The sequence below is a fragment of the Gavialis gangeticus genome, unplaced genomic scaffold (genome assembly GCF_001723915.1).
Source record: "Gavialis gangeticus isolate Ggan-Ray unplaced genomic scaffold, GavGan_comp1, whole genome shotgun sequence".
Taxonomy (NCBI): Eukaryota; Metazoa; Chordata; order Crocodylia; family Gavialidae; genus Gavialis; species Gavialis gangeticus.
In genome coordinates this window covers 42,906,803-42,922,243 of record NW_017729034.1, presented here as the reverse complement: position 1 = coordinate 42,922,243, position 15,441 = coordinate 42,906,803, and the positions used below count along the sequence as shown (strand labels likewise).

General features: G+C 42.4%; 1 protein-coding gene across 1 annotated transcript in view; it reads right to left on the bottom strand.

Annotated features, from left to right (window-relative positions):
- AKT3 (AKT serine/threonine kinase 3) overlaps positions 1 to 15,441 on the bottom strand; it is a 327,132-nt gene that overhangs the window by 32,082 nt on the left and 279,609 nt on the right. Inside the window, exon 11 of the mRNA XM_019527250.1 lies at positions 510 to 724. Within this exon, the coding sequence (XP_019382795.1) occupies positions 510 to 724 (215 nt within the window). The remainder of the gene's footprint in view (positions 1 to 509; positions 725 to 15,441) is intronic.

The window sequence follows — 15,441 nt, the reverse complement described above, 5'->3', positions numbered from 1 at the left end:
AGGAAAACTATATCCACTGCCACCCCTGCATCCAATGATTTAGTGACCTGGTCGTAAAAGGCCACCAGGTTTGTCTGACAGGACCTGCCGCTGATGAACCCATGCTGGTTGCCCCTGAGCATGCCGTTCCCTGCTGGCCCCTCCTGGATGCGTGCCAGAATAATTTTCTCGAACAGCTTGCCCAGGATCGAGGTAAGGCTTATATTATCTAGCTGGTGGATTTCTTTTAATTTACTACAGCAGTTTTTTTTGTATCTGCTCAAAGTATATTATAAAGGAATTTCCAGCCTGGAAAAGTAAATGGAAGGTTTTGCCTTTTATCCATGGGAAGACTATTTTGCTGGGCTAATAAAAATTCCTATTATTAGCTAAGAGCTTAAGCCTGTAAAATTTTGTCTTACCCAATATAATCAGGCTTGCTAATACACGAATACACCTCATTCATTTCACTTTTCTAACTAAATAAAGTTAGGGTTTACATTTAAAGCTCAGAGTTCTTTTATACTTACCGTTTATTTGGATCTTTTATCAGTAGACCCGAAAGTAATGATTTTGCATCTGAAGACAGTGTTCGAGGAAATTTTATATCCTCCATTAGTATCAGTTCAAATAATTTCTCATGATCTTGATTGTAGAATGGTAACCTCCCACACATCATTTCATACATGACAACTCCCAAGCCCCACCAGTCCACCGCACGACCATAGTCATTGTCTTCTAATACCTAAAATACAAATAGAAAAAACAGGCATGAAACATGCTATTTTTCAAAAATGTTCTTTTTACTCCATTTAGAATAAAGATTTTCATGAATTTAACACAAATTTCAATCCCATTGCTGTTTTGTGGGAAATGGAGTCCGAAAACAAAGGATATTGAGAGCCAATGACAATATGAAGCTTCTTACTTCTTACAGTGGAATTCAACCCATGTTGGCTGATATGCTAGTTAGGCTAAAGGTTGCTATGACTACACAACTGGGGGGGTGTAAATGTCTGAGACGGACAGACAAAACACAGAATCTGAAATTTCCTTTTGAAAACAATCTGCGATTATTTTCTCATCTCCAATCTCTTAAATCCTTCTCCAAAACCCCATTTACAATGGCCTCAACTTCAGTAAAGGGAGGTAAGGGCTCTCAGACAGTCTCAGTCCCAGCTCCTCTCTAATTTCTGTCTCGGGAAAAGGGAGATAAAAACATTCCTACCCACCTTCTCTCTTTTTAACAGCAGGAATAAAGTCTAAAACTAGAACGTGGTTATGCAGAGTTTCATTACAACCTGTCCATATGTTGGCCCCCAACCACTACTTCTCTTAACTGTTCCATTATGCTACCTGTAAGCAGACAACACAGCAGGCCTGAATTGTTTCTGATATATTGATTTATGCTTGCTGACAAAGTTTACATCCCTGGAGGACTATTTCATCTTCGACCTTCCATATCAGTATCCCCATGGTGAACAGCGATAAGCACCCTATACCAGCCGTTTTCAGTATACCTTCAGCTTGAACTACAGACATGTAGGAACATGTAACAGTGGAAAAATGGATATATATAAAAATTTAAAAATTATGTATTTGAAGGAGACAATGTGTACAGAGGTATAATGCAGACATCTGTTAGAGTGCTTTTACTGGCAAATCCTTTATAAGTCTCAACCAAAAGCCTTAACAATGTTGTAACCATTAAAATAAGAGGAGTCTGTTTATAGAAGAGGCACTGTACTTTAAAGCCCTAGTCATATATTTATTAAAGAAATATACCCTCAAGAGGAGGGGTGGGCAATTATTTTGGCTGGAGGGCTGTTTACCGAGTTTTGGCCACATGGGTAGCCCTGCCCCCTGACAGGTGCTCCATCCCCTGGTCACCATTTTGTGATTGGAAGTCCCACTCCCTAACTCCCAACCTTTGCCACCAGAAGTACTCCTTTCAGCCAGAGGTTTTGCCCTGGGTCCTACTGCCCCTGGCTCTTGTCAGCTTTGATAGGCTGCCAGGGCAGACAAATATTAATTTCTTAAATTTTTTAGGGGCCCCATGGCCTGGATAGAATGGCTTGGTGGGCCACATCCAGACCGCAGGCCATATTTTGCCCGCCCCTGCTCACATCATTCATAATGCAAACACATGCATGGCAGGAGGTGCAATTTTGGATAGCTGCAATAAAATCTGCAGATCCAAATCCCACATCTGCTGAAACATGCAACCAGCTTTAGCCACCCACCTGGAGCTGCCCAACATAAAGTACTAGTAAAAAGAAGCTGTGGATCAGGGAACTCCCTAACCCACAGCTGTCTACCCCATGCACCTTGAAATGGTCCATGTACAACTCGCTGCATGTGGGCTGCAAATTGAGAAGCCCACGTGCATCTGGGCAGAACACATGCCCATTACAGTTCTGTGCCAGAGGCTGCTTGAAATGGGAGAGTTCCCCATCCCCAGCTGCCTGTGGGCTGGTGACAGCCAGCTCCTCCAGCCCCAGCTGCCTGCACCACCAAACTGTCACCATGTAGAGCCACAGGCAGCTGGGCACTAGGGATGTCCCCACTTGGTGACGACTAAAGCCCCATCAGGCTGCATAGGGGACTTTAATGTACCAAATGTTCAAATTAAACCACAACACAAGCCAACCACTAAGATGTTCCCCAATAAATGAAGGAATGAAGACAGAGGCAGGGAGGGTATTCTACTACTGCAGCAAGGTTCTGCAAGCCTCACCACTACAATGCAGCAGCCTGTCTCACCTTGCACTGCACCAGGTCAGCCTGGAGTAGTCTGGATAAGGTGGAGGCATTCTGCCACAGCAGTGTATCTTGATAAGCCTTGGAGAGCCTTGGATAGCAGCCTACCTCGCTCTGTGCTGCTCTAGGCTAATATGGAGCAAAGCGGAGATATTCTGACATGGTGGCAAGGCTTGGCAAGCCTTGCTGCTGGGACACAGCAACCTGCCTTGCCCTGCACTGCTCTGGACTGATCTGGAGCAGTGTCAGGCAAGGCAAGGGAATTCTCCCACAGTGGAAACCCTTTCTAGAAGGGTTCCCACTGCAACAGAATGCAACCCCCTCTTCCCCCCGCCAATCAGCTAACTGGTGGCAGATGGGGGCCATTCTTCATCTTGGGGAATCCATTCACAGAAGAATCCCACACTACCCCTCAGTCAGCTGTTTGGCAAGGGTGAGGGAGTAATTTTTCAGAGCAGGATGCCCCACAGGACTCCCTGACAGCTCGCCCCTGGGTGGGCTATCAGGGACTCTCTCCCTGGGAGAGGAGGAAGGTGAGGAAGCAGAGGACTGTGGGATCTTGTGTGTCCTTCACATCTGAAAGAAGTGGCTAGGCATTCAAGTTAGATCAGGAGGAGAGAAATCTTCCTCACAGGTACCCAATCTAATTTCTTGAAGAAGAATTAGTCTCTTCTACAAGGAATCTTGAATGTCTGAACAGCTCCATTTTTTTTGTCAAAAGGAAAGCTCTTCTCTCAGCATAAATGTAATGTCCATTCATGGGCTTAATCTATGAGGAGCAACTCCTATTACAGGGCTTCTGGCACTTCCCTCTGTAGCATCTGGTAGCTGCCACTGTCAGAAACAGCAAACAGACAGATCCAGTAGAGCAATTCTGATGTGCACATGCTGATTTATGCAGTCAAATTCTTAGTCTTCATTATCCTTAAACATCAGAAATAGCACATTGCAAAAAATATATTGTTCAGGGCATTTATGCCACTAAGATCAAGAACAGTACATTTTAATAAATGATCTTGCACTGTTTACAGTTATGTCAAAACAGACACAGACTCATCAGCTATTTTTATTATATCATAAGGTGATATTTCCAAAGAAAGTGCAAGGTTTCAGTAAGTTTAAAATTAGACAAATGTAAGATAAAAGTACACATGACCAAATGAACTAAAATCACTTACTTTTTAAGAGTACTTAAACATTGTGCAAGTGTGAAAACAAAGCAAACAATTTCCTGAAAAAACTGTATATTCATTTATGACACTTGTATATTACCTCTTTCTCTGCAGTAGAAGATTCAGGAGAAACAGTGTAAGACCGTTTCTACCGTTAGCCATTTTCTTGTAAAGAGAGCAACATACATAAAATAGTGACATCAGTAGAACAGATTCATATGAACCATAAATTGAGATGTCATTTGAATGCGTGATTTAAAAATAGCAATGGGAAAAAAACCTTTAATTTCCTGAAGGCATTATCACATAGCCAATAGCTGGAGCATACTGATTCTGGGGCTTTACCTAATTTATGCAGGACTTTACCTAATTATAATAAAAAGTATGACCAACCTTTTGCTGCATTCCCACAACAGCAACAAAACAGTGGTACAAAAAAAGAGCCAAATGTGATTTTTAACCTCTTTTTACATAAAATCATAAAAAAACATAAAAGCTGGATTAACTGCCTCCGGAACCCGCATATTACCAGCCGGGTTCTCATCCCCAGCTGGCAAAACTGGCAACCCTTTATTTCTGTTTAAATACCTGGTTTACAGCCAGACAGAGAAGCAAGTGCATCAAAGGTTTTAGTTTAGGAAAACAGGAAAAATGGCAATGAAAAAAGGGTGTAAATTATGAAAATGTGTCTGTTTAAAATAAATTTAATAAAAGTGTATAATACATTCACAATAAATGCATGCAACTATTTTTTCTTTACATGAAGGAAAGTAAGAACAGAGCTGCAGCTGAAGATTTTTTCAGCATTTCTGGACCATGAAAAGTCAAGGATTGTGGGTGCTCAGTAACTTTTGGGACAAATCCACAAAAAATGTGCATGTGGGTATATATTCATGTACATATCATGTATATATCATGCTAGTGTTTGTAAAGGCTACTTTAACAATTCTAAAATTTTCACTTTTTGTTCTTAAACTGAATGCATCTCAGGGTCAGGAAAGCTTCTTCTCAATTAGGTACATGCATCTTTAGTATCAACAGTGAACCTATAAAAGCAGCATGACAAAAAGTTATGTAGTCTGCATATGATATTAAAGCAATATTTAAGGATTTCCATTAATAGAGTATGTAAGTGCTACAAAGGAATGAGAAGATACGTAAGTGAAGACTATATTACAAAAAGGCACACTTTCATGAATTAACTATGACTACAAGTCACATATGCTTCTTTCCCAAAGTAAGCAAACTCATGGCAAGGCAAACCATGTACCTTTCCTTTCCTTACTTTCTCAGCATAGGTTCCAAAAAGTTCTATTTTGTCCTGTTCAATATCTACAAAACTTATTAGTAAAGAGGTGTAGATGACTTCTGAATACAGATGACACTCAGCTCTGAATGTCTGTTTCATTCCATCAAAACAGTGCACCTAACAACTTACCGCTTGGAGACTAGAATATAGGTTCACTGAGGCCCATCACAGAAAATATCGTGAACTACTGGAAGAGACCTCAAGACATGACAATTATTGTCTCCCTTAAATAAGGGAGTATGCCAGCCATTTGTTAGTAAGCTTCAGAACGTAAGAAATTATGTTAACTAAGTTAGCTACCCTGTTGGTTCACAGTACATCCATTTACATTGACAAAGATGACCATAAGCTTGATTCTCACACATGCTATTGACTCATTACACCAGTCTGGCATGGCAAAGAGCTCTTATAAGGGCATAAATTAAAATTATGATTTAACTGTGATTATTACATTTTTAGGAGCACCAACATTGCTCTTAATTATATAAACTTGCCTATAATAACTGACATGAGAACATGACAAAAGTTCACTCAGGTACTTTAAAAAGGTCTATACAAGAGCTCCAAAGATGCATATTCTCTAGTCTAGTAAAAACATCTAAACAGTTAAGTCAACCAGGACTTCTAATAGAGATGATATCTTTTATTAGACAAAAAGATTTTTGCAAAAAAAAATCTTTAATTGCAAGTTTTCAGGCACAAACACCTTTCATCAGGCATTGGAGAAAAGATTGTAAAAGTTTTGCTGGGTAGAAATGAAAGCTTGCAATTAAAGAAATTATTTTTGCAAAAATCTTGTTGCTGTAATAAAAGATATCATCTCTACTACGAGTCCTGATTGCCTTTTCCTCTAGACCAATGTGGCTACAACCTGACACATGGAAGCTGTTGAATTTTAGCTGATTTTTAAAATATCTTCATATTTCCCAAGCAGGGAGCAACTGTGACCACCTGAAATCTGAGATCCTGCTCCTGCCTTTGTTTCAAGGTAATTTGCACATCACAGATCCCCACAGGAGGTGAGAGCTCCATACCAGCTATGAACTGACTTCCCAGAGGAGTTTTTCATCTATTGACTCCTCTGTGAAATCCTATGAAATATGGACTTTCATTTCTACCCAGAAGAATTTTTACAATCTTTTCTCCAATGCCTGATGAAGGGTGTTTGTGCCTGAAAGCAGGGGCGATGCGTAGGGGGTGCACATGCACCCCAAGCATGGCAGTGCACCCCCTGCAAAAAGTGCCACCGCCAGAGGCATCTGAAGGCAGTCAGCAATCCACGCTGGCCACTGCTACTGCTGTCAGTGGTGCCTGCAGGTGGTTGCCAACCTGGTTTGGTGTTCGCCACCCCACTCTCCTGCCGCCAACAGTGCCGGAGGCGTCTGCAGGAGCTCCCTGTTTACTACTGCTGTGCTCCCGCCGCCACCAGCATGGCTGTGGCCCCTACTGTTCATGTCCGAAAGCTTGCAATTAAAAGACATTTTTTTGCAAAAATCTTGATGGTCTAATAAAACATATCATCTCTACTATGAGTTCTGATTGCCTTTGCCTCTAGACCAATACAGATACCTAAAAGATTAAATAATATTTACGCTCTAGAGAGTCCATTCAGACATCTGCCTCCAGGCATATGTACGTACTTAAGTGTTTTTATGGGTATTTTACAGACACTGGACAGTACACAGTTCTCAGCCAGGGGTGAGCTCTATACTTACATAAAAATTTGAATTTTTACTATGCTCAAAAGGCTAGAGAGTATAAATATTATGTTCATTATGCAGAGATAGCAAAACACCAAATATCAACCCTAACTAACAAAGTATTTCATAGTCAAAGCCACTGCATTTCAGTAGTCTCATGCAGAGGTGTGAAAGGGCAGCTCCATACCCTGAGCAGTTATAGGCACCATGCTACTAGTGGCAGCATCAGAACCAGCTGCAACAGCATCTATTTTTGCACTTCTTTCCCTCCCCTACCCCAAAAAAGTGGTTCTCAAAGTTGCAGCCCCAGTCACCCCCCTCAATGGGCACGCCCACATATGCAATCACGTGTGCTTGAAGCAGCTCAAATAGAAGTGGTGCAAATTTGAGCCAGGGCTTTTTGCCTCAGTACACGTGCCTGGAAATGGACTTTGGTGTGGGGCAAATTGTGCCACTTGGGGCAAAATAACTGCTTGCCTCCTCCTGGATCAGCAGCCAGGGGGAGCTAAAGCCTGGGACTAGCACCTGTGCTGGCCCCAGCAGTATAAAAAGCTGCCCTGTGCTGGCCCCAGCAATATAAAAAGCTCCCCTGGCAAGTAGCTCAAGGCTACTTGCTCTCAGGAGCTTCTGAGGCCCAGCCAATTGGTACCTGGGGACACTACCCCTTGTGCCAGCTGGACTCCTGAAGCAGCCCTGAGAGTTCCCCGCACCCTCTACCAGCCATCTGGCAGTGGGGGCTACTGCCTGGTTGTGACCTGCTGCCATCTGCAACAGCATGTGGCCCCAAGGCTCTGCGCCTGTCAGACCTGGATGGAGACTGCACAGCCAGTCTGGGCCAGCTGCCAGCGGGCTGTGGCTGCACAGTTGTCTTTGTGTAGCACTACTGACATGCCCCTGCCCAGCCATCTGGGAAGCTATCACCCGGAAGATGTTCCCATGTAGTGGCCTGCTTTGAAGTGTCAAAGCATGTCCTCCTGCCCCAAGTGGCCAGGAGGTCAGCCACCGCCAGCTGGGTTTTAGGTGCCAGCTCTGAGCAGGCTCTTCTGCCTGGCTCCTGCCACTTGCCTCCCTAGCAGGAATTCTGGTGTTCCCCATTTAAAACCTGCAAAATCTCTGAAAAAATAATCCCAAATTCACTCTTTAAAATACCCCCAAATCCTGTTCTTCCACAATTAAAACAAAAGACCCACACACACACAGAGAGAGAGAGAGAGAGAGAGAGAGAGAGAGAGAGAGAGAGAGAGAGAGAGATATCGGTTGGGCAATGTTTTATTAATATATTTACAGTTGTAAAGCAACTTGGAAGCCTACTAGTGCCTCCATCATCACAACAAAATGCATTCTAATTATATATACAGTTTGGCATTGACTTTGGGTTTCTCTGTCATAGAAAAAATCAGAGCTGCCCCTACCCCCTTCGCTCACCAGAATGTGCAGTGTTAAGCAGCACTGATACGTCACTGCCCTGCCCCTCAATCTCAACCCACAAGTTACCTCCTGCCCCATTCTCCTCACTTCTGCCCCACAGGGCCAGGAATGTGGGTGAGGGGTTTTTGGGGGTGGCTTGGGAGTGTCAGGTTTGTAGGTAGATTGTGGGGTGAGTGTGGCTGTGGAGGGGGTTACGAGGCAGGGCTGCTCAGAAGGGATGGGTCCCCTCCCCCACAGGGTGCAATCTCCCCTGCACATCTCATGGACTGCCCCCCCCCCCACAGGGATCACAGAACTGGGACCTGGGCTCCGTACTAGGTAAGTAAGGGGTGGGAGGAGCTGGAGGAGTTGGGGGGGACTACTAAGGGTGCAGGGGACCATGGTGGGCAAATCGGGAGGGGTGGGTCTGCCAACCACCCCCCCACATAGCTCCAGCTCACCCCGTGGCCAGGTGCAGCCCCCCGCTCACCTGCACCTGGCTATGGGGCAAACTGAAGCCATGCAAGGCAGGGGCGGCCAGCAAACCCACCCCTCCTGAGCTGCCCCCCTCCACCCTCAGTAGTCACCCTCGCTCCTCCAGATCTCCCCACCCACTACTTACCTGGTACAGAGCCCAAGTCCTGATTGCTGCAGGCAGCGTGCTTCAGCACCCAGGAAAGGGCCAATCACAGAGATGCTCTGGCTGGCTACCAGAGCATCTCTGTGGAGGACTGAGCTTCTGGTTGTCTCAGAATGCTTTTTTCCCCCAGGGTATTGTTTGACCCCTGGATATCCAGGGGTCTGTAATTTTGTCCCCACACTGCAAACTTGCAGCAAGGGGGAACTTTTTTTGTTCCTGCGTGTGCCTCTTGCAGTGTCTCAAAGGGCTTTGGGATGCTGAAAGACACACATGTGCTCTCATGTGGATGCGCCCAATGAGTCAGTTAGGAAACTGGTCTCATGCACAAACAGACTTAAAAAAAAAGAAAGCAAGATAAACTAACTTTATAAATACTTAACTATTTAGAAAGCAGGTAATGCACTAAATGTTACTTTCTACACCCTAGTATTCCTCTGAAAACTAGTCCCCATCCCTTTTATATTTATGCCATTACACAGCACTACAGGGGACCCCCAGTACCCCACAGTCCCCTGCTCTACCTCCAAAGGGGGAGAGAGAGGGAGAGTAGGTGGCTCCTTGATACCCCACCGAGTGGTGAGCTGTCATGAGCCCTCCTGGGACCCTGCTATCACTGCCACAGCTTAATGGGCCCCAACAAGAGCTAAGACCATTAAAATGGGGTGGCAGTGGTGAAGAGAGCAGTTCTCCTTGCCCCTATCATAGCCATAGGCAGCAGGGGGCTGCCTCTGGCAGGTGCTGCTTTTCAGAAGTTGTCAGCTTATCACTGACAGCCAGCCTCCAGGGAAAGGACAGTGGTTGGGTTCTCCTGGGAGGAGGGGAGCCCAAGAAGCAGCCCTTCTGTCCCCTTAAGGCTAGAGAGCTCACCTTTGAGGCAGCTCTGTAGCTCTGCAGCCAGGGCACTAGAACAGCTTAGTGCTTTCTTGTTGTAGTGCTACAAAATGCTGACACATTTTATAGCACTACAAATAAATACCTATGCATACTCTTACTGCAGAAGTATGCTCCCAAGCAACACCATTAGCTCTATTTTTAAAGCAGCTTTGCCCATGCCATGAGTATATGAATAGACAACATTTCTATAATGACATGCCAAGTGAAGTATTGCCTGCACCACAGTGTTACTGACAAAAAACAACATGCCAGTAAATGCCATGATACAATCATGGTTTCTTTAGCAAAAAGTATTTATCACCATTTTACTCCCCATTCTAAAAAGTTCTATATATTGTAGAACCTGGATCATTCTTATAGGGAAGTGACCCATTTAATTCACAGTGAGTTGCTGAATTAAGGAAAAGCCACTCAGCTGCTTGTGATAGTTCCTGATCAGCTGGAGCTGGTCAGGGATCTCACACAGACAAGCAGAGAAACAGGACCCTTTGAACAAACAGCTGAAGCTCCTTAGCCATCCCATACAACTGTTTGCTGAAGCTATAGAGCAGCAGATAATTCACGGGGCCTCATCTTCACAGTGGGCTAAGGACCCTAACCCTGTGAAGTCGCCTGGTTCTACTGTAATTTAATTTAAAAAAATAAACACACACACACACACACACGTTTATTTCTATTAAATTACAGTAGAAGCCGCTATTTCACAGGGTTAGGGTTCTTAGCGTACCTAATGTGCATGTGTGCATGCGTATCTTTCTGTAAGATATATATCTTATATATATATATTTATCTTTCTGTAACTACACACACTTTTTCTCCCATCCTTTAGCAGCCCTTCTTTGGAAAGTATATCCATCCTGTGGAATTATATGGACACTTATTAAAAATCTCTCTCAATTTTATAGATCTTTAATTTTTATGAAATCCTTTAGATATTTTCATTTAAAGTCACTAATTACATCCCCACTGAACTCTATATGATCATGCCTCCCAATTTTTCCTCACTTTGAGGAACATTACACATTTTGGCCCCAAAATATAGCTGTATTCCACACAAATGTACTGCTTCTCTACTTTTATTGTTGAACACGTGTCATATAAAAAATAAATAATAAAACTGAAGTTACAGAAAGATAAATTTATGCTGAAAGAATTAAAGCAATCTATCTTTTAAATTTATTACAGGAAACACTTTTGTTTCCTTTCTTCTTCACACACACACACCCACCCGCACATATATATATGCTGCATTCCTCACTTGGGACTAAGCAGTTTGAATGACAAATGTTGGACTTGCTTGTAAGGATCTAAACAGAGACTTCAGAAACGTAAGTAAATGACAGACAAGATTCAGCCCATGTACATAGTGCAATGACATTATGTGAATGTTCTAAGAAAAAAAATTAAATGAACTTTTTAATCAACCTAATGGACAAGTTCTGGCCCCACTGACATTGATGGCAAAATTTCCAGTTACCTCAGAATGTCCCAGAAATCTGATTTCACTCAATACCTCAAATGTTTATAAGCAAGATGCACTGAAGGGTTGAATGACTCCAAAAGCAACTGACTTGACCCTTTCAGAAAATACTACAGTATAACCTCATAAATCCAGATATCAAAAATCCAGAGTTCTCAAAAATGCAGCACTTTTTAAGCTTCCCCTCAGCTCCCCTGGACGCAGAGGGGGAAGCTTGCATGTGGTAGCTGCTGCTGCCATCCACCACCCTGTTCCGCGTGTGGCTGCTGCTCCAGGACCGGCTGCCACTACCCGCACCCCACTCCCCCCTACAACCACTGCTCCGGTTTCAAAAAACCGAGCAGTCCTGAGCATGCCAGATTTATGAGGTTATACTGTATTTGTGTTACCTCTTCCAGAAAGCTATTTCTCCTTGAGAGATTCAAGTTTTTACAGGCCTTGCAAATCCCTCCTCCCAATTATAGGGGAAAAACTCATGAAACTAGTAGTTTATTTATGGTACAATACCAAAACATAAATGCCAAACCTACGACAAATATTTCTGTGTCTTTGAAATGAAAGATTCCACATCCTGTTGTAAGTTTCCTACCACTTATTTTTGTAATAGTTTTTATTTTTAAAGAGCAATAGAAAAATATCACTTTTGCATGCATTAATAATTCATGTAACATATGATGACTTCCTGGAAGGCTTAAGACACTTTCAACTTCACTGCAATTTCTCTCAATACATTAGAGATATGCATTCATGATAGGACAATGAATACTACAAAATAGCTTATTGCTCAATCAATTGTGACAGAACAGATGGGACAAGATTTTAAACATCTAAACAAACTGTCTGCACACCTATGTTGTGAAAGAAAACTGAGAACCTGGATTCACCAATTTACTGTTAATTCAGAGAAAAAAACAGTTTTCAATTAACCTTACAGTTCAGGTGAATAGTATGTAAGCCATCATTTCTACTAACCCTTCACACATTCTTATTACTACAGTTGTTGGTCTGCTAACAAGTATTCAACCACATATTTTTCAACAAAAGTTAAAAACTACATTTGTTGTAACTTGTATGAATAGTCATAACCACTGTAACCACAGGAAAGTACATAATCACTGATCTTATGAACAGTGATGATGGGTCCTTTATAAAACAGACATCTGTCGCCTAAATAAAGTATGAAAGTCACACATGGAGAAGACATGAAGGAGTCAATCATTAATGGATTTTGTAAGTCTAACTACATCCAGAGAATGATAGATAACACACAGCTTTCTCCTCTGAACCATTTCATAACTGATTATTTTTGCTCTGAGTAGTTGGAAAACTTTCTAATGTCCTTGCCAGCCTATGCAGAGAAACACTGTTAATGTTTGCTGTTTTAATTTTTCCTCAACTAGCTATTTTTCTCAGCATTTTCCCTTCATTTTGAGACATTATTAAATTTTTTTTGTACTCCTGAATAAGAGACTCTCCTACTCACTTGTAGAATTAAGATAAAGTTTCTAATTTCCCCTGCCTTTCTTTATGAAATCTTGAAACTTGACAAACAGAATAAAGCAGTAGCTAAAAAACAGCAAACTTTTTTTATGCATTAAAACAGAATGTGTCATGTCATTTATCACCAACACAGGAACTGTATATACTCTGATATATTAATGAGTTTTAAAATCATAACTAAGATATCTCTGCAAACAACAAGCAATGAGACATTAACCTAAATATTTGACCCCTAAAAGGAAAGCAACTACAACAGATTTAAAAATGTCAACACTGTTAGGTAGCTACGCTGGGGGAAAAATCTCAGTATAAAAGACCACAGTTATTCACTGGCAGCATGGCATTATCCAAATCAACTCCTCAGAGCTACAGCAGAGGCACAGGTATTAAAATAAGGGAGATATATCCATATTGCTGGATGATCAGACAACCTCCAGTAATGCAGCTAAGATAAGAGGAAGTGCAAATAGTTACTACAAACTTCAGATTCATAGCACCTATCATTCTTTCTTCTGCTAGATGACATTCTCTACCCCTGCGCCCCTTACCCCCATTAGGAAAACTGAAAAATGTATAACCTATTTGTAGTAAATTCCACTTCCATCTATGGAGATTAAAGACATGTTGGAGAAGTAATGAAAGACACCTCTCTGATATTTGTTCTGTTATTGTTCAGAATGTGTAAAGTCTTTACTAGTGTAAAAAAAGTATCTGTTTCATGCTTTTACTTATTCCCTATTGTTCTCAGCAAAATAAAGGACAGTTGTCTGGAGCAAACTTACTTTCCACCATCACATGAACATTATATAAAAGGACCACATCAAGTGCTGAGCTGGAAACACGAGCCAATGTTGGTGACATGAATTAGTTTAAAGACCATTATCACTGTAAACATTATTTTAGCAATTCTAAAAGGAACTGCTATATTTTAAATTAAAATAAAATTCCTTGATATTTGAAAGATTTGGATTGAATAAGGCAGTTAGTTATTTATAGACAATATGCAACTGAAATCTTTTCTCGGTTTTTGTTTGTTTTGGTATTCCTGTATAGTAGTTACATTTTTCCTCTTATAGATGTCTGCCACTGGATGTGGACAATTAGCCTGCATATGTCTGGTGAGACTAGTCAGATTGGAAAAAATTTTTTAAATATTTACATTACAACACTAATATTTGGCCTAAGGAGAAGGCTGAGGGTCTAACTTTTCTGCTGCTACATCTGTTGTTGCGGCAGCTGTTCCGCGTGTACAATCATGCAAATACTTTCTCATCTAAATGCTGCCTCATCTTTTGATCTTGATGTTTACAAATAAGAGATGGTACTGCCCTACATAACCCACCTTACCTAAATTCCATCGTATTCACCTCAAGTCCCTCTTATTTACTGCCAAGCTGATAAAAATTCTGGATCTCAAATTACTAGTATTTATTTGGGCTGCTTGCAGATGTTTAAAAAAAAACAAAAAACCTGTGTTTAACTGGAAGCAAATCTATACAGACATAGGGCGAGCCTGGTCCAACTAACACACTGCCTCTTCTAGGCATATGCTGGGCTCGGCATGGGAACATGCTGAGTTTAAAGTAAAGCACCATTTTGTATTGTTTTTTTAGTGTCTGCAAGCAGCACTGGTATCTTAGATGGGTATATGAGAATACAGAATGCAGCACACATGCTTAACTGATTAAAACAAAATAGAAAAGGGGAGTTTGACATTTGCTAAGTATATCATGTCAAGCCATGGAATGGCTTTTCTGTTTTCAGTTGTTCACAATGAAAATAATTTATTCTTTGAATTGAAATCTTGCTGTAGAGTGAAAATTCTGAATCACAGTAGCTCCTAAACCAGACCAGAAATGGTGGTGGGGGTGACTGAACCAAAGTTCATCAAACAAGCTTTAGTTCAAGCGCCCCCACCAGCATTTTTAAGTGTGGGGATGCTGATACAGGAGAGGTGGTAGTGCTTTAATTAGAACAGCTTTTGGAGCCACTCTAAAGCACTGGCCACTCCACCACCGGAGCGCATGTAAAAGTGCCCAATATCCTGACTAAGCCCCCAGCCCTGCCCAAGCACACAGGCTTCTGTTGGGGAGAAGGGCCAAAAACCAGAAGCAGCAGAACAGAGCTTCTAGGCATGGGGTTTAAAGCCCCAGACAGAATAACCCTTCAGCTCCCTGACTGGGACCCTCTAATCCCCTGGGCCCAGCAGCCCAGCCAGAGCTGCTGAGCATGGGGGTTTGACAATCAGCTGATTGTTGGCCCCTGTAGAATAGCTCTAGGTCTGGTTGGAGACTCAGGGTTGTCCAGGGACTGGGACCTGATTATTAGCCCCTGCCCAAATAGCTCCAGGCTGTCAGCCACAGTCTCTGGGCAGCCCTGGGTCTCAAACCAGACCCAAAGAAGTCTAGTCAGGATCAACAATCAATCAGGTGCCTGTCAAAACTCCACACCTGGCAACTCTGGGTATGGGGGAACAGAGGCTCCTGGCAGGAACATTAAACCCTGTACAGGATGTATTGTTCCCACTTGATAAGCCCTTCAGCTCCTTTCCCTACATCTACCCATGGCCTAAGGCCTGGGCTGACAATCACCTGACTGTT